The sequence below is a fragment of the Scheffersomyces stipitis genome, chromosome 7 (genome assembly GCF_000209165.1).
Source record: "Scheffersomyces stipitis CBS 6054 chromosome 7, complete sequence".
Lineage (NCBI taxonomy): Eukaryota > Fungi > Ascomycota > Pichiomycetes > Serinales > Debaryomycetaceae > Scheffersomyces > Scheffersomyces stipitis.
Window position 1 is genome coordinate 866,692 of NC_009047.1, and position 25,330 is coordinate 892,021.

Genomic DNA, 25,330 nt, shown 5'->3' on the forward strand with positions numbered 1-25,330 from the left:
TTCAATTTTCAATTCTCGGTAGTGACACAAAAATAGTCACGTGACCGTGCCTGAAACAACAAGAATCCCTACGAAGTGGCATATGTATGGTATGATACGGTACAACTGGAAATGAAAAGGGGTAATGATAGGAGCTGAGATAAGTTGAATGACAATGTTGACGATATGTCTCCTATTATTCTCTACTATTTTTTTGGTGGTGTCTATAAGGTCTATGGGTGGCTTCTCTGGAAAAAGAAGGATGTGATTCCAGTATAGGAGATTATGTTTTAGTAGTGACAATTGTTCAATTGTGCTTGATTTCCACTCTGAGGGCACAATATCAGTAGTTCTATCAAATTTAAGAAAAGGTTTGCTTGAGTTTTTGTCTCTGTTTTCACTGTATTGGTTTTCTTATCTTTCTTATCGATGGCTGCGAAAAGCTTAGACTCTACAATTTATGAATTACAAGACTACGAAAAGAGGGAGATTGCGGTTCAATTGGCTCGTGTGTTTCACTGGATCGAATTTTGAGCTTTAAGGAAGGAGCATAGGAGCACTTCGTAGAATTTCGTTGGCTGAGCCAATTTTACTTCAAAAGAGGCAGTGCTTGTTTTAGGAGACGAAAATTTGCTGCTTCAGTTTCATAAAGCTCTCTGTTATGGGCTGTAGTCTTTTTTGAATTTGTTAACTAGAAACGACAACTTTAATGTCAATGATTCGTAGGTTAAGTGGGTTTAAATGAAAAATGGCATTTGTACACAATTTTTCACAAATTCAGCTAAATTCTAAAATTTAAGAAGCTTTTTTCCTTTGTAAACTATACCTTCACATTAGAGGTGTACTCTTATAAAAAGATCCTGTGTTCTTGAAAATCGATAAAAGCTTCTGATAGCAAGAATATTTACTCTCTTCTCTACAAATGCTTCTGAAGAATACTCCTAAATCATCGACCACAATGTAATTCTGCTACAACATGGGAAGACTTTACAGGGAGCTAGAGTCACTATATCATCAAGAGTGAGAATACTATCAATTTCTAGCAAATTCCAGAAAGTTAGTCTAACTTACAATCTTAGTATGTATGGTAAAAGTGCTTTCAAGGGTGTTTGATAGCATTTGCGGTATGGATCTTTTTCATTTTTCCGAAATGGCAAGTATTAAAGTCGAACTCATTTACTACATAGTTAACCGATCTTCTTCTAATTCATTCAGAATAACTGAAGGAGATCTGCAATTAGCATTACCTATTGAAATTACTCAAAACTAGAGAAATGTGCTTAGGGAATTGTAATATATTATTAACTATTGCGGTATGGAGGTTCGTGACTTTCACACCATAGATACTGTCCTGATTTGAATTTACATTGGATTATGCCTTATGGCGTAGTGGAACAGTGTGCACAGTTTCTGTGTAGTCGACTGTTCGAGTCCAACTAGTGAAGATACGATGGCCGAGTGGTTAAGGCGAAGGATGCAGGTTCCTTTGGGCTCTGCCCGCGCAGGTTCGAACCCTGCTCGTGTCGATATATTTTTGCAAATGAATCTATTATGCTAATAGTATTTCTTTTTGTATAATCTATTGCTTAGAAATAGTAAAACAGTCAAGAAAGAGAATACAATTTTTATAGAATTAATTGCTTCTGAGATCGTCATCGTAATTTTGCCTCTTTTCGCCATAAATTCTGGAACCGTTCTGTGGCCATCTGCAGGTAGCCCCGAAAAATTTAACTATGCAGATATCACCAGACATGATTAGGAAATTTTCAGTTAAATGGACTTGTAGCTTCTCCAGGAATTGTATATAGAACCAGCATTTTAGCAATTTGACACCAGCATTATTTTCTTTTCACCGTTATGGGCTTGTATGAGATTCTTGAGATTGAGTCGCTGGCGTCTTCTGCCGATATCAAGAAAGCCTACAGAAAGCTAGCACTCCGATACCATCCCGATAAAGCCACCGAGGAAGAGAGACATATCGCCGAAACGAAATTCAAGGAGATCTCGCACGCGTACGAAATACTCAGCGACGAGGCAAGACGTGAAGAGTACGACTTTTACGGTACCACCGATGGGATCCATGGCCAGTCTCATATGTATGGAGAACCTGATGGGAATCCATTTGAAAACTTCTATGGCGGAGGAGGGCAACAGTATGATCCACGTGATTTCTACAATTTCTTTAATGACATGAACGGAGCCAATGGTCACAGACAGTCAGCTGGGGCCAAAGCTCGAACCGAAGATGCTGAAATAGAAGTCGATGTCACACTTGAGGATTTGTTTAAGGGTAAAATTATCAGAACCACTTCGACTAGAAACATCATTTGTACCCTTTGCAAAGGTAAGGGCGCCAAAAAGAATGCAGTGCCCAAAAAGTGTAATACTTGTGATGGAGAAGGTATAGTACGCAAGATTCGTAGAGTGGGTCCCGGACTTGTAACCCAAGAGTATGTAGACTGCAGTGCCTGCGAAGGTATAGGAAAGTTCTACAGAACCAAGGATAGATGTAAGAAGTGTGAAGGTAAGCGAGTGATTGAAGAAACCAAGATCTTGGAATTTGAGATAGTCAAGGGTTCACATAGTGGAGAGAAGATTGTGCTTTCTAAGGAGTCAGACGAATACCCAGGAAAGGAAACCGGTGATGTCAAGTTGACTTTTACCACTAAAGACCATCCCGTTTTCACCAGGAAGGGCGACGATTTGTACGCCAAATACAAGATTCCACTTGTAGAGGCACTTTGTGGGTTTTCCAGAGTGTTGGTGAAGCATTTAGATGGTAGAGGAATCAAGGTATCTACGCCTCCAGGAAAAGTAATACGTCCCGGAGACTATATCAAGATCACAGGCGAGGGCATGCCTGTCAAGAATGGCTCGCTGGGATGGTTCGGTGGCTCATCGTCCAAACGAGGGGACTTGTATATCGAAATGGAGATCGAATTCCCTACGGACAATTGGTACTTGGAAAGAAACGATATCCTTAAGATGAAGAATTTGCTTCCTTCAGCCATAAAGAGCAAACTGGATATGTCCAGACAAACCGTTGACAATGACTCGTTGCCTGAAGCAAACATAGAAGTGTTTACCGACTTTACCATCGCCAAACAAGACGCATTGCCAGACTACAAGGAAGACTCTCCAACTCCTGCCCCAGAAGAAGAGCACCATAATGGCTACAATGGCTACAATGGCTACAGTGGCTTCGATGGGAGCGCACAACCGGAATGCACTCAGCAATAGAAGAAGAACATAACTAAAAAAGAACAGAATCAAGAACTAATAGTTCTGATATCATAAATCTAGCCAGTCTCAACTCTAGTCTTATGAATCTACATGTATACTATTGTAAATAATCTTATTGGTACATAATAGAGAGTAATGCCAGCCTTATATCTTATATACTAATCCAACAAATCCTTCATGTCATCGATGCTCAATCCCACCGTAGTGATATCCATTTCTTCACCATCGTCGTCGTTGTTCTCGTAATCGAACTCTAGTTGCAAGTCTCCAATAGCCATACTCTTGAGTTCCTTTTCAGCTTCAACGACCTCCGGGTATACAATTCGGTTTTCATCGGTAACAACAGTCCTGCTGGGTTTCGAGAAGAATTCCAAATCTACATCGTCAAAAGGCACCATATCTACGGGATATGACTCGAGCGGAAGAGGCCGATCTGCAATTGTTTCTACTTCTACATCTTCTATGCCTTCAGGAAGCTCAATGCGATCCTCGAATTTCGTTTTCATCGTAGTCTTCTTCACAGGATCAACATTGTTAGCGTTTATATCACGATTGATGATATTTGAAGCATGCAATTGAGCAGTTGCACTACTGAGGGTGCTGTTAAGATCAACTACGGGATCCTTAGGAAGAATAGACTTCTTCAATAGACTATCTGTGACAATATTACTACTTGAATGGCCACTAGAATTCTCAAAAAGGTCGGAATTTAGCTGCTGAAGCTTTACTTTATCTTTTCCAGCATCTCTGGCATCAACAGGCGTGATTTTGGTTGTAGGCGGTCTCGATTTGCTGACTTCTATGTGTTCATTCTTTCTATGAATAAACCCTAATGACGAGTTTGCCTTTGTTAAAACTGGCAATTTTTTTGGACCTATCGCTTTTCTTACAGGAGCTGTTGCCTCATGCTTTGCAGATGTGTTTAATGAAGTTTTAGCCCTATTCAAACTGGGAATCTGTTGGTTCTGATCCTTGCTACCTAAAGGTATTCGTCTACGATTGACATTGCTTTTCTTGGAGGAGACCATCAGGTCCTTCTGCATCTGCAACGAAGCAGCACTGCCTACAGTACTATTCTCGTCGAGAGTGTGGATATCCATTGTGGAAATGATGAATAGGAATTTGATTATAATTTTATCTTGAGATTGTTTATTTTGTTTGTATACATATAGGGTAGAACTGCATACTAGACATCACGTGCTGGCCGTGATAAATGAATAGGAATATGGAAAGATGTGGAGAAGATATGGACTATACAATATCTAGAAAGAATACCATTGGCATAGAGTGAAGTTATATGAGTGTCAGTTTTTAAGGGATATAAAAGGACTCAATTGTAAAATTGTAGATGTGCATGTATTACGTAACACACTTACGTAGTACAATTTGTAGCACTAGACGACATTGACATATCTGCTGGCACAGTATTATTCTTTCTGCTTGCAACAGCACAAATATTCCACTATTCACGTCTATGGACAGCCACGGGTTGTCTACTTACTGTCTTTTTTTTAACATTCTATGATTTATCCGTTTACTCTTTTGCACCCATGGGACGTCTCGGCCTGTACCCTACCATCATATACTGCATACAATATAATATATAGCCATATCTACAATTCCATCTAAACACCATATATATCTACAACTACCTACAAAACCCAACCAAAAGCAGGAAAAGGACGTAGCAAAATTCTCAGGACACGTGAAGTATGGCGTTCCTCTCACAGTTCATCAACGTGACATCCACGTCTCCCGAAGAGAGCTCGCTGTGGATCTACTTGGTGGATTGGATTTTAGCTTTGATTCTCAGCTTGACGTTTGTCTTCTACTTCAACCGGTTTGTGGGCTATATCATTTCTTCTTTGTTGAAGTTACTCTTTTGGAAATCCTTAGGGCTACGAATCAACGTTGAGTCTATAAAGATTTCCCCCTTGGGCGGACGTATCTTCGCCAAAAATGTCACTATCATTTCACAAGACATGGCGATATCGGTGCTAAATCTCACGCTAACATGGCGATATTGGCTTTTCAAGTTAACAAAACTATCGAACTACTACTTCGATGAGGGTTTTCCGGATTCTACGACTAGTCGCAGAGTTTCACGGCTGGAAAATGAAGAGCTACCGTGTAGACTCTTTTTGATGGTAGATGGCTTGGAAGTGTTCATGTATAACAGAACCTTTGCATACGACAATATCATGGACATGTTGAGAGGCGAAGAGAAGGATAGGAAAGAAAGTACCAGTGACGAAAATAGCAAAAATACAGCTTCTACCATGTCAGCAGACTCTGGCTCTACCACTAATAACCTCAAGTATAGAGGAAATACCAGAACTGCAACAGTTCCAGAAGCTTCGACATCGGACTGGTCGCAGAATGAAAAATCTCAAACTCAACAGCCACCACAATACAGAACTAAACTGGCTGAAACCACCCTATTTTTCTTGCTTGGCATGCTTCCTTTGAAAGTCAGAGTAAAAAAAGGAGCCGTAGTTCTTGGAAATGTCACCACTCCCTCCATTCTCGTAGTTTCGTACAAATCAGCCAACGGCATTCTCGACATTTCGAAATCTCCTAATCCTCTAGATAAGTGGAGGTTTTTGCACGATCTCAACTTTGAGAACTTCCAGCTCTGGTTGAAGCCCAACATTGGCTACGAGAAACATCGATACGTTTCGCCAGACGATCTTCGACACGAGACCAAAAGCACAAAGAATATGAACCACTATAAACGATACAAGTACTGGTACAAGTTTGAACGGGCAGCATCAGTCGTTCAGAAAGCATTTCATAAACTAAAGAGAAGGAAGAAGGGGCCAGATTTAGACGAAGACTATGGTACGTCTCAATGGCGTGGCCTCAGACGTTATGTAGGTGAAGACGACCGTAGAATGTATGCCATGTTGAACATGGAAGAAGAGTATGCCAAAGTCAGTTTGATCTTGGATTCTCAAAACACAAGAATTGTCTACTACTACGACACACCCGGTGCGATACCGTTGGGGCCAGTTCCGTATAAGAATTCTGGACTACATCCGGAACATGGAGTGGAACTTGAAGTCACACAGGGAACTATCCACTATGGAGCCTGGGCTGATAGGCAACGTGTGCCGCTCCAGGGGATGTTTTTCCCAGCCATCGCTAAGGATGCTGTAGAAACACAATTGCCTACATCTCCAGGCGAAGCTCGACAATATGCTGGTTTCAAACTAGCCATTGTCGTCAAAGATGAAGTCATCTTTAGAGTACCCACAAGAGAATTGAGCAAGGACAAGGCTCTTTTACGTAAAACTGCATCTGGAGCAACACCTAAAACCTCTCGTTCCTTTGGCTGGATTGAAGTTAAAATGGGTGCAGGCTCGACTATCTCCAGTTTCACATCATATATAGCTTCGAAGAAAGAGGGCTGGCCCAATACTTTGAATGTGCTTTTTAACGAACCTGAATTGCGTACATCTGTGAACCACGATGTGTTGTATGCAGCCGACTCACACGAAATCAACGCCAGAATCGGATTTCCCTTACAGTGGAATGGCAGGTGCAACTGGAAGTTCGATATGGTAAGTGAGAATGCCAGGATATTCTTTCTCAGAGAACACACCATGTTGTTTTCAGATTTGTTCTCTGATTTTGCATCAGGAGAACCCACACCGTACGAGAGCTTTAGAGTGTTTGTCTACAATATTGGCTGGGAGCTTCATGATTACAAACTCTACTTGAATGTGAACGACGCCAATATCATCAACAACCCTCTTGACTTCAACAACAACAAGTACCTTTCGTTTCAAGGGGAAAAGTTGAATGTAGATCTCAATATTCCTCTTCTTGGTAAATTCTCAAGATCAACAGAGATCGGCTTCAAGATTTGCACTTCGTATTTTGACTTGGTGCTCGATACTCCTCCCTGGCATACTGCCAATGCGTTTATGAAAGACTCCAAGTTAATGGGGAAGGCAAACAACTTTACCGTAGATGGCTCATATACATTCTTCAATACTGTAGAAGTCAATACTTCGGACTATATCGAAATAAGATGCATAGGAGATTATATCAGTGTTAAGTTCTATGGTTTTGTCATCAAATACTTATTCTTAATCCGTGAGAATTACTTTGGTGAAACTATCCATTTCAAGACTTTTGAAGAATATACTAACGAAGAACAAGCGGACACTGATGGAACTTCTACTTTGACGACAAACAATGAAGCTAAGACAAGCGCCTCCCAGGAATTTGATTACTGGAAAATTTTGAAAACTGATAACGATATCGATATCTTTTTCACTTTCCAAGTGAGGCATGGGTTGGTGATTTTGCCTTACAACCTTTATTCGTGTACTTCACACTTTGGGTTGTCCTTTGATTCGTTGGATGTTGATATCAGATTTTCCAACTACTACATGGATCTTGAGTGTGACGTAAGTCCCATAAACACAGTATTCGTAAGAGAGTGCAAGGCTACTGAAACTGACATCCTCTTCAATATACCCAAGTATCGCGAAATGTATCTTTCTTCAAAGACGCCTGATATCCAGTTTGATGGACTTACCATTCATGCTCACAGAATGTTCGGCCCACCACCAGAAGAGATCACTTACTACTGTAAATGGGACTTTGCTATCTCTGACATCTTATTCGATAGCGGCATGCTCTCTTTGGCTGCTGTAGTGACTTGTGTTCGTAACTTCATCTTTTGTTACAAGGATATCGAGAATGCTATGCAAGTTGAGATTCCTTTGCTCTGGGATGCTACTCATCTTTCGTTCAGATGCCCTCATATGGAATTTAAGATCACTCCAGAAAAGAGTTCACAAGATACTCTGGTCGCATGCCCCTATATCATGGTGACTTTGGACTCGTTTATTTTCAACTTCAACGATAATTGCAACAAAAGATACAACAAATTGATAGAAGCTTCGTTGCCTAGTATCGATGTAAAAATCATAGAGCCCAGCAATTCTTCAGACGGCCAGGATCTTATTCTAGGATATCTCAAGACATCTCTTGTCTTCAGTGACATATGCCAGAAACCTGATATGGTAGAAAGAACGAGGTTGCAACAGCATCACATCAAGTTCAACGATGCACCTTTCCATAGATCTCCCTTTCTCATTTTTCCAGAAGGTAGAGATGTGGAATATAATGATCCTTATGGGTGTCTTGTCTCGACACTAACGCTTCCAGACGTCTCCCATCCACTTTCTGCTTCTTTTCCAGGTGACCTTGACGAGGAAGAGTTCAATAACTATGTTTATGATTCAGAGCTGTCTTCAAATGTAACCTTGCAGTCTGAAGAAGACAACACTTACTTCAGTAAGATGCCTCCGCGTCAGGATTACGATGACGCGGACTACAACCCATCATACAAGGTAGACCCTCTTTATGATTACGATAACATTGTATTAGAGTTAGGCGAAGTTCAATCATTTTTCACCCCCAAGTCTCTTACGTGCATTGCAAGAGTAGCCAGCTCCAGTTCAGATCATTCAGTTGATGTTCTCATGGACGATTTTCATATCCAAATTGTGAAGCATCTCAAAGTGTTGCTAACCTCGTTTCACACTGTGGTCAATTTGCGGCTTATAAGTCCTGATATTTCAATTCAGTTTGGACGTTTTGACACAACAGATACGGAACTGATTCTCTGCAAATCGCACAACATACCTATCGCACATTTCCAGCTTCTGGAACTATCATTGGCATTGAATATTAAGAAACTGAAGACTCAGATAGGCTCTTTAGATGATCTTGATAAGGAAGTTTCATTTGCTTTTCATTTGAAGGAGCTTCTTTTGACAATTTCAAATCCGTCTGAATTCGAAATCCCGTTACTATTCAACATTAAAGAAGTCGAATTCTGGTCCCTGACACATGATGATTCGATAGTCTCAGCAAGTGTAGACACAATCAATCTTGAAGTAAATGATGATCAAGTAGAGTGGATCATTGATTTTGCTGAATCCATGCGAACCGAAATTGAAACTGCCATGGATGAATTTGAAAAGAATTCATTTTCGGAACATGATGCTTTTGCAGAATTAGCTTACAAACTTACTCTTGCCTCGATAGATTACCAAATTGATCATGATCCTGGAGTTTTAACGAAACCAGCTTATATCTTGAGATCAAGAAAAGAGCATATAAGATTCATTGAAGGATGGCAGATAACAGCAAGATTGCGTCATGTTCTCAATTATTTGCCTTGTGAATGGTTCGAAACAGAAGGGAATAATATTGGTTCAAGAGATTGGAAACTTCCCGAGAGTGCTTACGATGAAGTGAGTATGATATTTTCTCGCTGGAGAAGTTGGGAGGCCAACAATGAGCAGAGAACCAACTTCTTCAACAAGGTCTTCTTGGCCGATAGTTCCAGCGACACGAATCCTGTTGGATTAACAACTTCCGTGTCAGAAGCCAATTTCAAGATAAAGAAATCTAGGTCTGAATTTGATTATATATCTGCCCAAGAGATCGGTGCTATTTTAAGATTCAGAGAAAATTTGTCACTTGGTGATCTTGTTCCTAGTTTGTCAACCGTAGATCCAGTGCTAGGATTAGAAGGAGTATTCAATATGTCGGGGTATAAGAGTAAAATCTCTGATATCTCTATGAATTACTTAAAGAGGATTCTCGCACAAATTAAGGTTATTGAAGCGAACAATAACGAAGAACTGCAGTCGGATGAGAAGCCAAAGAAGTTTGACACACGCCCAAGTTTCAAGCTTTCAATTATTACCAATGTTAATAACTTTCATCAACATGTGATTTTACCTTCAACAACGTTTGAGATTGTTGGTGCTAGTATCAATAGCTCGGTAGATTTAGCACTACTCCAAGAATTCCCAGATAGTATCTTTCTCTCTGCACTGAATGGATCTGATTTCTACGAGTTGAATACTTGGAGTGGAGAATCAAGGTTAGTTTCATTGCGATCTTCTAACTATTTCGTCTTGTTTTCAAATGTCGGTGAAGTGATAGAGGGAATAAAAAATTGTAAATTGTCATTGGGAAAATTTACGTTTAGAATTCTTGACGAGAATGATATTCTCTTACATGCTATCGACAACTTCCTTAATGTGGATCTCAAGTATCTTCAAGGATTATCTAATGAGAGTGATAACTTCAAAAAAGTTAATTCAACACCGAGGACAGAATACAACATGGGATTATTGGAGCAGATTGGTGATATTTCACTTAATATCAACGTGGGAGAATTTGTCTGGTTATTTGAGCTTCTTAAACCTTTGAATTTTGGAGGAATAATTTTAGATAACAACTTTTCATTGTCCAAGGTCGGCAGCACAATCACCATGGATTCGTTGATTGGGAAAATCAACATGAATGCTAGCTTGGATACGATCCAATTGCTTGAATTACAAAATTCTCAGATTTTGACCAAGTTGAAATTCTCAAAAGTAGTTGACCTTTACATTTGCTCCATTTCATCTGGAGTTGGTTACACGAAATTGTTCTCACCTCAATTATTTCGGACAATTGAAAAGTTGGCGGAAAAGTCACCAGATTTGATGCAGAGAGTCAACCAATTGCAGGAATATCTTAAATTTGAGAACAAAGACAGAAGAGGAAACGCCCTCGAGAAGATAGAAAAGAAGGAACCTTTAGAGAAAGATCGTTTGAACATTTTGGACAAGATTGCGTTCAAAGTTAAGTTCACAAACGATTATATTGGTGTATCGTCTTTTGTTGAAAACACCAAGTATTCACTAGAAGTTGAGAATACATCAATCAGAGTTTCTGATGTTCTTGGTGTATTTATGGAAGATGATTTTGGTATCTCTCATAAGGTGGTACCAATCTATGGCGATTTGATTATTCCTACAGCAAGAATCTATATCTTGGATAGAACTGTTCCCGTTGGATTGTCAAACATCATGGATGTCAACTTTGCTGTGAAGTTGTTCAATGACCATGATAGTGTACAAAGGAAAGGGAGAAACTTTCAACTCGAATCTCAATACTGTCGTATCTGTTTGGGTCCATCAACTCTCTTCAAGATTGTTGATTTGACCGATATGCTAAAGCTGTCTGGTACCCGGTTGGTTAATGCAATTTCCAAATGCCGACCTAGTGAATCTGTACCCAATAAAACTGAGTCATCATCCGGTTCAAATGGTATTCAATTTTCCGGGATTCAGATTTTATCTTACAATTTCTGTTTAGGTTGGATTTTCAACAACAAACTGAACGAATATCCAGGTATCATTTTGGGAGCCGAGAGATTTTTCGCTATTACCGAAAATGGCTTGGGAAAGTTCACATTGATGGATGCGTTTCTATCTGTCGCAAACGGTTCCCGTTCATCTAATTTCTACAGCAAGCAATCAGAACGAACCAACTTGAATAGAGCCTTCTTGCCCAGAATGCAATTGACTTTCACTACACAGAAGAGGGACGAAAAGAAGACGATGGAGATCTTGATTCAAGGTGATGAGTTAGATGTCAAGTTTTTGTCTACTTCAATCGTTATGACAGAATATGCTGTCAGCTCTGGTAACGAGGTACTGAAATACTTCAATGCTCGAGCTGAAAGAATTGCTGAACTTACCAAGCAATCACAAGAGAATTCGTCTTCGAGAAGTGATAATGATGAAGCAAAGGAGTATATCAATACGCTTAAGTCGGCTTTTGATTCTATTGAAGTAGTTGCTAAGTTTGCTGGGTCTACAGTCCTATTTCATCGTCTTGATAATGACGAACACGGCAATACCCCTTCGCTATTCTTGCATTCTCCAGCAGTCAAGATCGCATTCAAGTACGACCACCATAAGTTTGAGAAGAAGAAACATGTCATCAAAGGCGAAGTTCTCACTTCTTCCTCTAGCAATACATTATATGCTTTCTGTGTTCCAGTTGTAGTGGACATTGTTACTGGTATCAAGCGTATGATGAGAAGAGCTAACATTGGCGATTCAAACCGAGAAAAGGGAAAGCGCATAGAAACGGTACCAGCTTCAAAGGGCTCGATGGAATTTGCAAGTTTGTTAGGAGAAATGGATATTCATTTTGGTCTTAGAATCGAGAAGCAGGAATTGACTCTTAGTTGTGAGCCCACAGCAAAGGTGGCTGCTATCGTTGGTTTAGATGGTATTTTTATTCAATTGAATTCTGGTGACAAGGTTATTCCCAGCTTGATGTTGGCTGTTCTCTTTGATTCTGTGTCTGCTTCGTTGCAACATATTTATTCCAGAGAAATAAGCGGATCTGTTTCCATCAAGAAGGTCTTGTTGAGCAGTGCTTTTGAATTCAACGAAATACCCAGTGTGTTATCTTCTGGCTGTATTGTGGACGTTGATGCATATGTCAATGTTAAGCAGTATCAGGACTTGGAGCTATTCAAGGATATCTGGTTCCCATCTCATTATGTCGAGTTGTATTCTAGTTTTGTTGCTTCTACCGAAGAACAACACAAAGAGGTCAAACAACATAGATCTGAACTTGCTTCTAATAAGAATCTTTCGACCAGATTCAAAGAAGTCTCTACCTCATACGCTATGCCTTGGATAGTCACATTCTTTGTCACAAATTTCTGTGTTCAGGTGGATTTTGGTCCTTCGTTGTGCAACAGTAAATTGAAGTTTGATCGATTCTGGGCCGTCTCCAAAAAGTCAACCGATTGGAGTCAAGACTTGAAGGCAGGTATCAATTGTATTTCATTGGAAGCAGAAGGTAGATTGGGTGGCCATTTCAGCATTTCGCAGATGAATATCCATACTGCCATCAGCTGGAAGTTGGAATCAGGAGCAACTTTGGATGTGCCTCTTATTCTAATCTCAGCAGGAACGGAAAAGCTTCAACTCAAGCTTTCGTTTGACTATCACGTCTTCGCAATTGCCAACATTGAAGATTTTTCTGTGGATGTATTCAACCAGAAGAGTGAAATCAGTATTTCAAAAGACCATTTGTCTGTTGCTACCAAATTCAACACAGCAGAAGTATACATTACTTCTTTGACTGCTTCTAATTGTTTGGATATCTATAACACAATTTCGAGAATGATTCAGGAAAACAGAAGATCATACAAGGAAACACTAGTCGATTCGTCTAGAGAACGTAATGTCAAGGACAAGAGAACGGCCGAAGTGGTTTCCGATGCAATTTTGGAAACCGTCAAAAAACTCGAAACAAAAATCGAAGTGATTGCAGGTCATTTATTGATTCACGTGTATCCTACTTCTTTTGATGATCTGAAGGTGTTGGTTGTAAAGTTGGATGAATCCAAGGCCAATTTCCAGCAGAACGAGTATTCGAGTGGTATATCCAACGAATTGGAAATAAAGTTCAACGATCTAGTGGTATCCTTGTCCATTACTTCTCCAGTATCAGAATCGTTTATAGCACAATGCTCCGTAGACGAATTTGTGGATTACGCTTATAAGGCAAGAGGCGGTACTATTTTCATTTTCCCATCGTTCAAGATCTCCATGAGAACTTTCCAAAAATATGACGAACTTCTCATTGAATATTTATACCAGTCATCGTTTGACGGTACAGTGGACATTAGATGGAATTTGGGATCGGTCAACTTCATACGGGAGATGTTCGCTATCCACAAGAAGGCTTTGGAGTCCCGTATGGAATACAAGAAGCATGCGACTGAAGGATTTAGAGAAGATATCTTTGCGACTCAGGGCACCAAGACATCTTCGTTGTTACAGGAAGACGACGAATCGGAAGATCCCACTGATGCTATCAAAGAAGCAATTAATGAGTCGATTGATAAAGTTTCTCAGGGTTCCAAATATATCTATTCACCATTGGCACCCCCAATTATCGAGGCCCCACAATTGAAAGAACTAGGCAATGCCACACCACCGCTAGAATGGTTTGGTTTGAATAGAGATAAGTTCCCCAATGTCACTCACCAGCTAGGAATAGTGACATTACAGAAGCTAATTCACGAGGTCGAACTGAGATACTCCAAGGTCCTCGGAAAGGCATAGCTTTATTTATATATGTTACAGTACAGGAAATTTATAGAAGTTACTGATAAGTATCGATTGCTATGATTATAATATGCATATATACAAGTGGGTCATTGAGATTATAGGTTTCTGAGAAACGATATTTCTTAGAAGCTGGAGTAGAAGTTTGAGTCGAATAGAAGTTGAGGTTGATGTAGAGCTTGAGGCTTGTCAGACAAAAAAGTCCTATTAGATAGACACTCAAAACATCCAACAAAAAAACCAGCTAATTTATATGGCACAATAGTGCTTAATGGGTCAAATACCATCTTCCCTTGGCTTTTCTTCTGGATAAAATCTTTCTTCCGTTCTTTGTTCTCAATCTGGCTAAGAATCCAAATGTTCTCTTTCTCTTCAAAGTGGAAGGTTGATATGTGTTACCCCTGGACTTGAATCTTCTCTGGACAAGGCCCATAAAAGTTTGCAACGGAGAAGATTGAACAAGAAGAGGCAGAGCAGTGTTCTGGTTTATAGGAGCCATGGATCTGTATATGAAAGTGGATTGGAGAGTTGAGATTGGCTTGGAGAGTGTTGAAAAAGAATGCGAACTTCTCAACATAGCCGAGGAGGGATTTGCTCTTATTATGTTGGTGAGTCTAAACATCATATATTAGTTTGAGGGACAAGAATTCAAAATGAGTGCTGCTAAGTGAAGAAACCGAAAACGTCTTACAGTGAAAGTCATAAACGTTTGAAAAATTTAGAGCTTTTGATACTCGGTCCCATATGTACACGGTTCAAGAAACTTCTGCGTAATTTCTGGTCTTCAATTTTTCAGTTCCATCTCGCAGAGCCAAAAAAATTTGAATAGTTAAGCTCATCAGACATGCAATCTCCATAACGTGCCAACTTTCCAATTACAGATCTATAACTTTCACAGCTGCATAAACACATATACAAGATGTCATCAACTTTCCGTCCAAGAAGAGTCGTTCCAAATGCGGTTAATACTCCGATTTTGACAAAAATCCAGACGTCTTCCAGCATTAACAACTCAGAAGCTGAACAGATCTTATCTGAATTCATCTACGCGAGCGAGGCTGTCGCTGCAAGCTTCACAAGTAGCAGTTTAGTGGATAACGAGGCCGGTTCAGCTACGGGTTTCTCAGACAGCGCTGGTTCCAATGCTTTATTGAGTCAGTTGAAGAGAGTCCAAAGAGACTTGAGAGGGTTACCTCCTTTGGTTGCTGAGCCAACTGCTGTTGTCACTAGTAGCAGAGACAACAAGAAGATTAAATTCGATGACGATGATGTAGAAGTTGAAGAGCCAAAGAATAAGAAGATCAAGTTCGACCTGGAAGAACCTGCAGAAGAAGTACCTGAATATGAAGAAGAGCAAGAAGAAAAACAAGAAGAACACGAACAAGAAGAAGTCACCGTGATAGAGGAGGAGGAAAGCGAAAAGAAGCATAAAAAGGAAAAGAAAGAAAAGAAGCAGAAGAAAGAGAAGAAAGAAAAGAAGCATAAGAAGGAAGACAAGGAATAGACCTGAAATCAATTTCCGGTTTACACAAGAACCTCATTTGCATTGTATAATAGACATGATGTATAGAATTACACTAAAAGTGATGTGGGGCACCTTCCACATATAGTATCTGAGAATCTCATCACCTTAAGCAATATCTATAGTATCTCAAACAATATCTGTACACCATATAGTGCTTTAAGAAAAGCACTCGATTTCCATAAATTATCAAAAAAAGCAGCAATCTAAAGATTCAGCCATCCTTGCCATGGTCACGAGCTGATATAACTCTCTTGGAACATCTATACTATAGTCCTGGTCTACTGTAGATTACCATTGAAGACAGTATGAAATTCGATATTCTCACGTGATCGTCGTGTCTTCCCCGAAACGTTTTGTTTATGTTTGCATCCGCATTATAGTTTAGATTTATTTAGATGATAAATTGTCATAGTTAATTAACTATAAATCACTTGTTTTATTGACTTTTTATCCAACTGTTTCTGACTTTGGCGTCAAAGTTGTCACAATGTCGTTAAAACGGAAGAGACCACCGAAGATACGGTTGGAGTCTGCGGAAGAAACGTTCATCAACAATTCTGACTATTTTGTTGAACGCGTTGAGAATCACAAAAGTCATCGCAACAATAATAACAACACCAAGAACGATGATACTAAAATCGGAGATGATCTGAATCCGTTTCTAAGTGATGATGAAGTTGCAGAGACTTCGAGTATCCTCGCCAACGGTATTGATTTGGAACCAGAGGCTATTGACCAATCTGAGGAGGTTCACAATATGTCCTCTTTCCATATCGACCATGACGACCAGGATCTCGACGAGGATCGCGAAAATCCGGATGATAAAGTATTTGAGGAAACAGAAACGGGCTCCCGCGGTTCAGAGTCGGAAACAAACACGTCAACGCAGTCTAATCCTGGCGTTGGTGTCGAAGTTAAGCTTTCTGTATCCAGAAACACCAGTCTACCGCCACCTTCAGCTCCCACTCCAACTAGTGAAACAGTACCAACCCTGTCACAAACAAAAACGAGCCTCAGCTATTCACAGCAGCAAAACGAGATCATGTTACAGTCTCCTTCAAAGAGAAGAGACTTGTCGTCCCAGCCCAAGAAAAACGAGGACCCACGTTTGGTCATAGACAAACTCGTTCTTACCAACTTCAAGTCGTATGCTGGTTCACAGACCATAGGGCCATTCAATGCATCTTTTTCTGCCGTTGTGGGGCCTAATGGGAGTGGGAAATCGAATGTTATTGACTCCATGCTTTTTGTTTTCGGCTTTAGAGCCACGAAGATGAGACAAGGTAAGCTCTCGGAGTTGATCCACAACTCATCTGGGAACCAGAACTTGACATTCTGTCAGGTTGATATACATTTCCACCACGTCGTCGACGATCCTGAGATTGACAACAAGTCTGAAGTTATTCCTGGTTCAGAGTTGGTTATCTCGAGAAAGGCATTTAGAAACAACCTGTCTCTGTACTATATCAATGGGAAAACCAGCAACTACTCTGAGGTGACTCTGTTCCTAAAAGGGAAGGGCATTGATTTAGATCACAAGCGGTTTTTGATCTTGCAAGGTGAAGTAGAATCCATTGCACAGATGAAGCCCAAGGCTGAGCGTGAAAACGACGATGGACTTTTGGAGTATCTTGAGGATATTATTGGTACATCGAAGTACAAAAAGTTGATTGAAGACAACTTGACCAAGGTTGACGAATTTAACGAAGTATGTTTGGAGAAAGAAAACAGATTCCAATTGGTCGAGAAAGACAAGGAGCTGTTGGAAGACAAAAAAGTAGAAGCTTTGCGATTCTTAGCTTGTGAAAAGGAGTTGATAGCTAAACAATCCATTCAATTCCAGTCCAATATCGTACTGTGTAAGAGAATTCTCAATGAAAACAGCGAAAAGGTAAAAGCTGTAGAAGAAGAGCTTGCGAAAGAAAAGGAAGCCAACTCTGAAATCACGAAAGAGATAAACGAGAAACTCAAACAGCAAGAAGAATCCAAAGCAGAGCTCCATGCAATTTCCGCTCAAATATCAAGTATAACAAAAGTGCAGAAGGAAAAGAACAAACAGAACGTAGCCTTAGAAGAGAAACTAAAGAACTTAAATAACAAAACAAAAAAGATCACAAAGTCTAAAGAACATCTGACAAAGGAACTTTCCACAGCTACCCAGAAATTGCAGAGCAGAACTGAAGCTACTGAGCAGTTCAAAAATGAAATGTCTGAATTGATTGCTAACTTGGAAATCGAGAAAGGAAAGCTCGATGAGATCAGAAAGAACTTAACAGCCAAGACTTCACAATTTTCTAGTCAAATTGAAGATCTACAAACTAAGCTTGAACCCTGGAACGAGAAACTCAAAGAGAAGGAGAATTCGATCCAGTTGATAAGGTCAGAAATCGAGATTCTCCAGAAGCAAAAGGATGCCTCTGCAAAGCAATTGCAGGATGCCAGACAACGATTGATAAACATCAAGACCGAAGGGAAACTGAAGGAATCCCAATACCGGGAAGAAGAGCTGAAGTTGGAGAAAATCATAGAACAGATTGGTTTGGGACAGGAACAATGTCAGCACGAGAAACAGAAATTAGAAACCAACAGATCTCAATTGCACAGTTTCAGACAGAAGGTACACGATGCCAGTAGTACACTTTCCAGTTTCCAGAACAAGAATAATGTGTTATCCAGTCTAATGCGATTGGTCAAATCGGGCCGTATTGAAGGTTTTTACGGACGATTAGGTGACTTGGGTGTGATCGACGACATGTACGATATTGCCATTTCCACAGCTTGTCCAGGTCTCGATTCTATGGTCGTTGAAACAGTCGAAACAGCTCAAGTATGTATTGACTATCTTCGTAAAAATAAATTGGGATATGCCAATTTCATTTGTTTGAACAAACTTAGACAATTCAACTTGGGGCCCATCCAAACTCCAGGGAATCCTGCCACTATAAAAAGACTCTTTGATCTTATCAGACCAACGAGTCCCAAGTTTGCACCAGCATTTTACAGTAAGATGTACAATACGTTGGTTGCTCCAGACTTGAATGAAGCTAAGAAGGCAGCATATGGCGCAAAGAGATGGAAAGTGGTCACTTTAGATGGTAAAGTTGTTGACACTTCAGGTACCATGTCTGGAGGTGGTAATCATTTTACCAGAGGTGCCATGAGATTGACCAATTCAACTTCTCCAGATAGTATGGATATATCTCCAGATGATGTCGAATTGATGAAGGAAGACTTGAAGAAGATGGAACAGAAATTTGAACATATGGATGTTCAATATCAGGAGAAAGAGAATATGCTAAAGAAATTGAAAGATCTTAAGCCAGAAACCGAAGTTACCATCTCGAGGTTGAGGTTAGATATTCAAGCATTGGCCACTGAAAAAAAGGAAATACTGGCTACCTGCAAAAGGTTGATAGCTGAGAACGAAGAAAACGAATCCAATAATCAGAAGGAGATACAAATCAATGAAAAGGAAAGTGAAGTTTCTACTCTTATGAATGACAGCAAGAACTTGAAGTTGGAAATGAGAGACCTTGAACTGCAAATCAAGGCACTCGAAGAGAAGATCATGGATGCTGGAGGTGTAGAATTGAGGGTTCAGAATTCCAAGGTAGATTCTATCAAGCAAAAAATGGAAATATTGAACGAGAAGAGTGCTGGTGATCGTATGGAAGTCAAGAAGCTTGAAAATGAAATTAAGAGACATACAAAAGTGATAGAACAGTCAGCTAAGGAACTCGAATCAGCTGAAAAGGATTTGGAATCTTTAACTGAGCTTCACAAGACCAATGGAAAGGAGTTGAGCGACCTTAATAGTCAAATTATCGAATTGGAATCAACAAAGAATGACAGGGAAGGAGAGCTCGAGAATATCAGATTGGAATTGGAAGATGACCAAGAGAAGATCAACAAGTTCAAATCCGTTGAAATCGAACTTGAGAATAGGATGGAGAAATATCAATCTCTTGTCAGAAGAGCACAGAGAACTATCGAAGAGAATAAGGAGAGTTTGTCGTCTTTGGTAGTGCGTGATGTCGAGCCTTACATAAGTTGGCTTGAGGAGGAAGAGCAGGCAAAATACAACGGTGCAATCCTTGAAGAACTTGACGTATCTAAATTGGAAGAATTGGACATGGATGAAGTCAATTCTGAAATCGAGAAATTGGAAGAGTACATGAATAGTGTTAAGGTCGATATTGAAGTATTGATTGAGTACGGAGTTAAGAGAAAAGAGTTTGAATCCAGACGTAAGGAATTGAATGATGCTGTTGAAGAAAGAGACGAGCTCAAGAATTACTGTGAAGATTTGAAACGAAAGAGATTGGACGAGTTCATGGAAGGGTTCAATACGATTTCTATGACATTGAAAGAGATGTACAGAATGATTACTATCGGTGGAAATGCTGAATTGGAGTTAGTTGACAGTTTGGATCCTTTCTCAGAAGGGATCTTGTTCAGTGTCATGCCACCAAAGAAATCGTGGAAGAATATCTCCAACTTGTCTGGTGGTGAAAAGACGTTGAGCTCCTTAGCCCTTGTCTTTGCTTTACATCAGTACAAGCCAACGCCTCTTTACGTTATGGACGAGATTGATGCAGCGTTGGATTTCAGAAATGTTTCTATTGTTGCCAACTACATTAAAGAAAGAACCAAAAATGCTCAGTTTATAGTCATATCATTGCGTAACAATATGTTCGAGTTGGCGCAACAATTGGTTGGAATCTACAAGGTCAACAACATGACTAAGAGTATCTCTCTTCAAAACAAGGCTTTTGTTACCGAAAGTTAAATATCTATGATGATGTATATTAGTTACGTATGTATATTAGATTAATGTAACGATACTATAATTGTTAGCATAATTACTATTGCCATTAGTAGTGAAAACACTCATAAATAATTTCATTAGCCATTTGCCTAGATATGTGCTGCTTCTTCTCTATTAATCTTCCAACTTGGCTCTGTAGCCGTAGCAAAGCCCTTATCACCTCGTCTCTTCAAGATGAAATGGGTATCGAACCAGTCGATCATATCTATAAGACATGTTGTCTCGTTCATCTCTTTCAACGACTTTCTGGGAATAACCTTGTCGAGCATTTCCGAAAGATGATGTTGTATGATTCTGAAAGGAAGACCGTAACTCGTGGCCAAGTCCCAGAAGAATTCGACGGCAGCCCAGGGGGTCTTCTTGTAACCTGCGAAAAGAGCTGGGTTACTCAATATACCTCTAGCTGACATCACTCCGTCGACTCCTGTGTGTTCTGCTATGCTGTAGGCATCTTCTAGTGAGAAGCAATCCCCGTTTGCTACAACGGGAACAGATACCGTTTCTTTGATCAACTTTATGGCATCCCAATTAGCGGGCTGTGATGACCTGGTGTTCTTTGTTCTTCCATGGACGGTGATGAAGTCTACACCACTGGCTTCAACTTTTTTGACGAACGCTATGGTTTCATCAAGATTGGGATGGATTCTGATCTTAGTCTCGATGCAGACAGTATTACCATACTTTTCTTTGACAGCTTTAACCATGGAAGCTACAAGATCAGGCTCCAGCATCAAGGCTGCACCTATCCCTTCTCTAACCTGCTCTTTAATGGGACATCCACAGTTAAGTCCTATGCCATCTACATAAGGATGTATCATCTCCACAAACTTCAACAAATCTTCCACATTGTTGCTACCTACTTGAACAATTACACATCTGTCTTTATCGTTTGTTGTGAAATCGGAAGATCTGGCAATATCGTTTCGAACAAATTCTCGAGCAAGTATCATTGGAGTATAGACAATATCAGTGTTGTAATTTCGAACCAACTCTCTGAAGGGAAGCTTAGAGTATCTGACCATGGGTCCTGCAACAAAAGCCGGCCGGTTTTGAGTCTTTCGCACATTCTTCAATATGTATAGTGGATTATGCTCTGGATTCCTCGGCGAAATGGTGTGTTTTGTTTTGGAGCTGGGTTCATGGAGCTGAAGGTCTTCAGTAATAGTCAAATTTTGTAAGTCATCGCTAAGAGAAGTCATGATAAAATGAGTTTCCTATATTCTTTAAGATAAAACAAGGTTGACATAAGGAAAGTAGACAAACAAAGGTTTACTGTCTATATATATACAAGCCGGCTAACAAGTTCCAGATCCAGTTATCGAGAAGATAAACCACTTTTGGTACACCAGCTTCTTCTGTTTGAAATTTTTTTGTTATCCCCAGGATATCAATACCTCTTTAGGAAATCGATAGCGCACCTCTGGAAATATATAGCGAAGAGAACCTGTCACGTGACAATCTACAACTCTCTATCTTCAATTAATTAATCCTTTTATAATACACTATAAAACTGAAACTGTGATAGAAGTAAGAATAACATATCCAAACTAATATAGTATACGTGTGAAACGGGTGCGGTGGGCGTAGCTCAACAGTAAAAGCTTTCTTTGTACAAGGCGCTAGTTTTACATAGTATTCATAGCTTCCATTTCCATAGTTTGTGACAACAAACCACTATTAATTTATTCATATCGTGGAGGAGCTTATTCCTCTTCAGAACTTTCAGAGGAGAGATCGTCTTCTGAAGATTCATGGTCGTTGCCAATATTCATGAATCCATTGGTAGAGCCATTGTTATTGTCGTCGTCAAACAACGCCAACTGGCTTCTCAAATGGGCCAATTCATCAACACTGTTAGTTATAACAGGTTTCTTTGGCTTCTTAGCAAGCTTGGCTGAAGCCTTCTTGCCAAACAAGAAGTTGTACAACTTCAAGACAGTGCGGTCTTCCAATTGGTCCATGTCCAATTCTACTTCATCTTCGTTGCTAATTTCAACATCATCCTTGATGATCTTGATAAGAGACTGCAATTTCTTGTCCGAAAGATTAGGAACCATCTCACTGACTTGTTTTTTCATTTCGTAAGTAACAACAGGAGTCGAGGAAATCGATGGTGCCCTAGGCGGAGCCGAAGACTTCTTAGCTGCAGCCTTCTTGGACTTTCTCTTTTTCTTCCTAGCTGCCTGCTGCTCTCTCAACTTCTTCAAATGTTCCTTCTTCAATTCATCTAGTTCCTTCTTCATTCTGAGCAATTGATTTTCCAAGAACTGAATGGCAGGAACATCTGATAACATGGACTCGTTGATTTCCAGTTCTTCATCTTCGCCGTCGCTCGATTCTTCTTCAGAATCTTCGATTTCAGAATTGACAGGCGTTGGTTCTGGAACAGGACGAGCAGCCCATCTCTTGTCGAAAACTGCTTCAAGACGATGTCCCATCATGTTCACTTCACTTCCTTCAGGATTGAAAATGTAACAATTTTTGAATACCAAACGTATGTCACGTTCAAACTCATCTCCATTTTCGTACTGGTTATTAGTCAACTTGGATTGAATTGTGCCCAAGTCCATCGGTTCTTTCACTACTTTGAAGTAGTTTGGAATATTCAAGGCTACAGGGTCTACAGGAGCGACAAACGGGAAGTTGTAGCCGTTATGCTTTTTCGACATTAACTCCTTGACAGTCTGGGAACAGAATCGCAACTCTGCTGCAAACTTCTTCTTACGGGGCTTAGTATCATATGGGATTTCTTTTGACTTTGGAGGGTGTATGGTTCTCTTTGGTCTATGAGCAGCTACTGACTCGCGCTGTTGTTGCTTTACGGCATCAGCTTCGGTTCTTCTCTTCGAAGCCAATCCAGTTGCAGAAGGTTTAGCCGCAGCAACTGCCGATGGTAAAACTTTGGGAGGAAAATTCAACATGTGCTTTTCAAAGTGAGCTTGAATGTTATCAGCCATTTTGGAAATACCAGCATTTTCGCCGTTGAACTTCTTACAATTAGCTACCATCAAGTTGAAGTCCTCAACTATCTGATTGGAGTCTTCGTAGGCATTTACATGTACTTTGGTTTCGATAGTTGACAAGTCCATAGGTCTAGGAATGTAGTTGTAGTAGAAGGGAATGTTCAACTTGACGATGTCTACTGGGTGTAAAAATGGCACAGCATCACGCAACCGCTTTATGGCTTTTATGGTGTTGAGGGCAAACTTGGCTTGATGTGGGGGTAATGGGTTGGCAGGCAAATTGTCCATATCTGGTTCTGCAGCTGGCTTTGGAGCCGGTTCCGAAAATACAGCTGTCCCTGCTGTTGCAGGAACAACTGGAGAAGCTTCTTTAGATTCTTCTACGTTAATCGAATTGGGAGCAGCCTCATTGGCTACAGCTTCAGGAGCTTCTGAATCGTATTTTTGCCTTTTGGACTCTTCATTTTCGTCCACTTCTAACTTTCGCTTCTCAGGGCTCGGAGAGGGATTTGGAGGAGAAAGCGGTTTTTCCGGCTCTTCAGGGGTCATTTTCTTATATTCGTTGACTATGGCTGTGTCTGATTTGTGGAAGTGTGTTTCGGATGAAGGGGTCTGAACTGGAGTATTCGTTTCTGGTACAACTTCTGACATATTCTTGAAAAGATATAGGGAATAAGATTATTAACAAGGCTTGAAGCGATGAAAGATGCAATATACGGAAGTGATAAGATGACAAACAACAAAGAGAACACCTATGATACAATTAAGATATATCTGTAAAGAGATAAGAATAGTATCGGAGTCTAAGCAAAATAACAAACCAAGTTCTAGAAGTTTTGTTAGTATGGATATTCTATTGGTTTTTGGAATTGGCAAGTGAAATTTATCACTGTGAACAAATCTGAGACACTGGTAATCCAGCGAAACTGACAGATAACAGGAGACACATAAACTTGATGGCAAAACCGCAGAAACGAGGCTGAAAAAAAAGTACGGAAGTGACTTCGAATTTATACCCTCTTTCACATCTCAGTCATTTGCCATCACTTCAGCAGCTCTCGAACGGCCACCAAACTGTCATATCTATCCTATCCTCTGGTATCTTTCGGCTCTCTCGTTCACTGGTGGTGAAATAAACACCTGTATATAACACATACACTCTGCACCCACGAAAACTAAATCTGTTTTTTCAGGTTGGAAAAAGACAAAAAAAAAGACGCAAAAGCGTTTTTTATATATCTTCGGATTGCGACCGGGTTTTGCAAAAAATTAAAAAATTACCCACAGCCAGACGTGTCGAGGTGAACCAGCAAGCTGACGTAAGCGCAATCTGCAGACTTTGTGGTGCGGTGGACGAAACTGCAAAACGCGGGCTGGATGGGCGGGCGGCGAAAAAATATTATGTGCTGGCCAATCACACGCGTGGATTCCAAAAATTCCTCGCTCCTTCCTCTAACGAAAGTTTTTGGGATCTTCCTCCAATTTATACTGACAGGTCATCCATCCGAATTGTTTTTTTCGTCAGACTCATCCTACCGGTAGCGTGCACGACCGTATCTATAGACAGGATTTGGCTTCGGCACACGACCACACCGCAATCTGGCCTCACTGATTTTTCACTTCAAGGTGAAAAAAAATTTCACCATATTCATTCCAGAATGAAAATGACAGGGAAGCAGTTTTGTCTAATGTTTAGGCGACAAGGCTCATCTCTATGGGGCTGCGGTGGAGGGCCGTGGTCATGTGACAGGTAGCTTCGGTGCATTTGGATTCTTTTTCTTTATTTTGCTCTCCCTCTGATACTCCCATCTCTTCCATCCCCTATTCC

The 25,330-nt window shown here is 40.2% G+C and overlaps 7 protein-coding genes across 7 annotated transcripts; 3 read left to right on the plus strand and 4 right to left on the minus strand. All coding sequences in view use genetic code 12, as the record gives it.

Annotated features, from left to right (window-relative positions):
* Positions 1-1,836: 1,836 nt before the first annotated feature.
* On the plus strand, positions 1,837-3,219 carry XDJ1 (DnaJ subfamily A member; the record flags this gene model as incomplete). The annotated part of the gene is made up of 1 exon (XM_001386143.1): positions 1,837-3,219. The coding sequence occupies one exon, from the start codon at positions 1,837-1,839 to the stop codon at positions 3,217-3,219; it is 1,383 nt and encodes a 460-aa protein (XP_001386180.2).
* Positions 3,220-3,380: 161 nt separating this feature from the next.
* PICST_63748 (predicted protein) lies at positions 3,381-4,250 on the minus strand (the record flags this gene model as incomplete). Its single annotated transcript, XM_001386320.1, has 2 exons — positions 3,381-3,938; positions 3,981-4,250. The coding sequence occupies 2 exons, from the start codon at positions 4,248-4,250 to the stop codon at positions 3,381-3,383; spliced, it is 828 nt and encodes a 275-aa protein (XP_001386357.1).
* A 684-nt stretch (positions 4,251-4,934) lies between these two features.
* PICST_49353 (predicted protein) lies at positions 4,935-14,183 on the plus strand (the record flags this gene model as incomplete). Its single annotated transcript, XM_001386144.1, has 1 exon — positions 4,935-14,183. The coding sequence occupies one exon, from the start codon at positions 4,935-4,937 to the stop codon at positions 14,181-14,183; it is 9,249 nt and encodes a 3,082-aa protein (XP_001386181.2).
* A 271-nt stretch (positions 14,184-14,454) lies between these two features.
* Positions 14,455-14,640, minus strand: PICST_23459 (predicted protein; the record flags this gene model as incomplete). The annotated part of the gene is made up of 1 exon (XM_001386321.2): positions 14,455-14,640. A coding segment is annotated over one exon (186 nt), but the record flags the coding sequence as incomplete, so codon positions are not given.
* A 465-nt stretch (positions 14,641-15,105) lies between these two features.
* PICST_37052 (predicted protein) lies at positions 15,106-15,690 on the plus strand (the record flags this gene model as incomplete). Its single annotated transcript, XM_001386145.1, has 1 exon — positions 15,106-15,690. The coding sequence occupies one exon, from the start codon at positions 15,106-15,108 to the stop codon at positions 15,688-15,690; it is 585 nt and encodes a 194-aa protein (XP_001386182.2).
* Positions 15,691-20,628: 4,938 nt separating this feature from the next.
* Positions 20,629-21,738, minus strand: DUS4 (dihydrouridine synthase; the record flags this gene model as incomplete). Its single annotated transcript, XM_001386322.1, has 1 exon — positions 20,629-21,738. One exon carries the CDS (start codon positions 21,736-21,738, stop codon positions 20,629-20,631), a length of 1,110 nt encoding a protein of 369 aa, XP_001386359.2.
* A 274-nt stretch (positions 21,739-22,012) lies between these two features.
* Positions 22,013-24,913, minus strand: PICST_73625 (transcription factor). The gene is made up of 2 exons (XM_001386323.1): positions 24,660-24,913; positions 22,013-24,329 (listed from the first exon to the last, which is right to left on the minus strand). Exon 2 carries the CDS (start codon positions 24,151-24,153, stop codon positions 22,243-22,245), a length of 1,911 nt encoding a protein of 636 aa, XP_001386360.2. The 5' UTR covers positions 24,154-24,329; positions 24,660-24,913; the 3' UTR covers positions 22,013-22,242.
* Between the last annotated feature and the right edge of the window lie 417 nt (positions 24,914-25,330).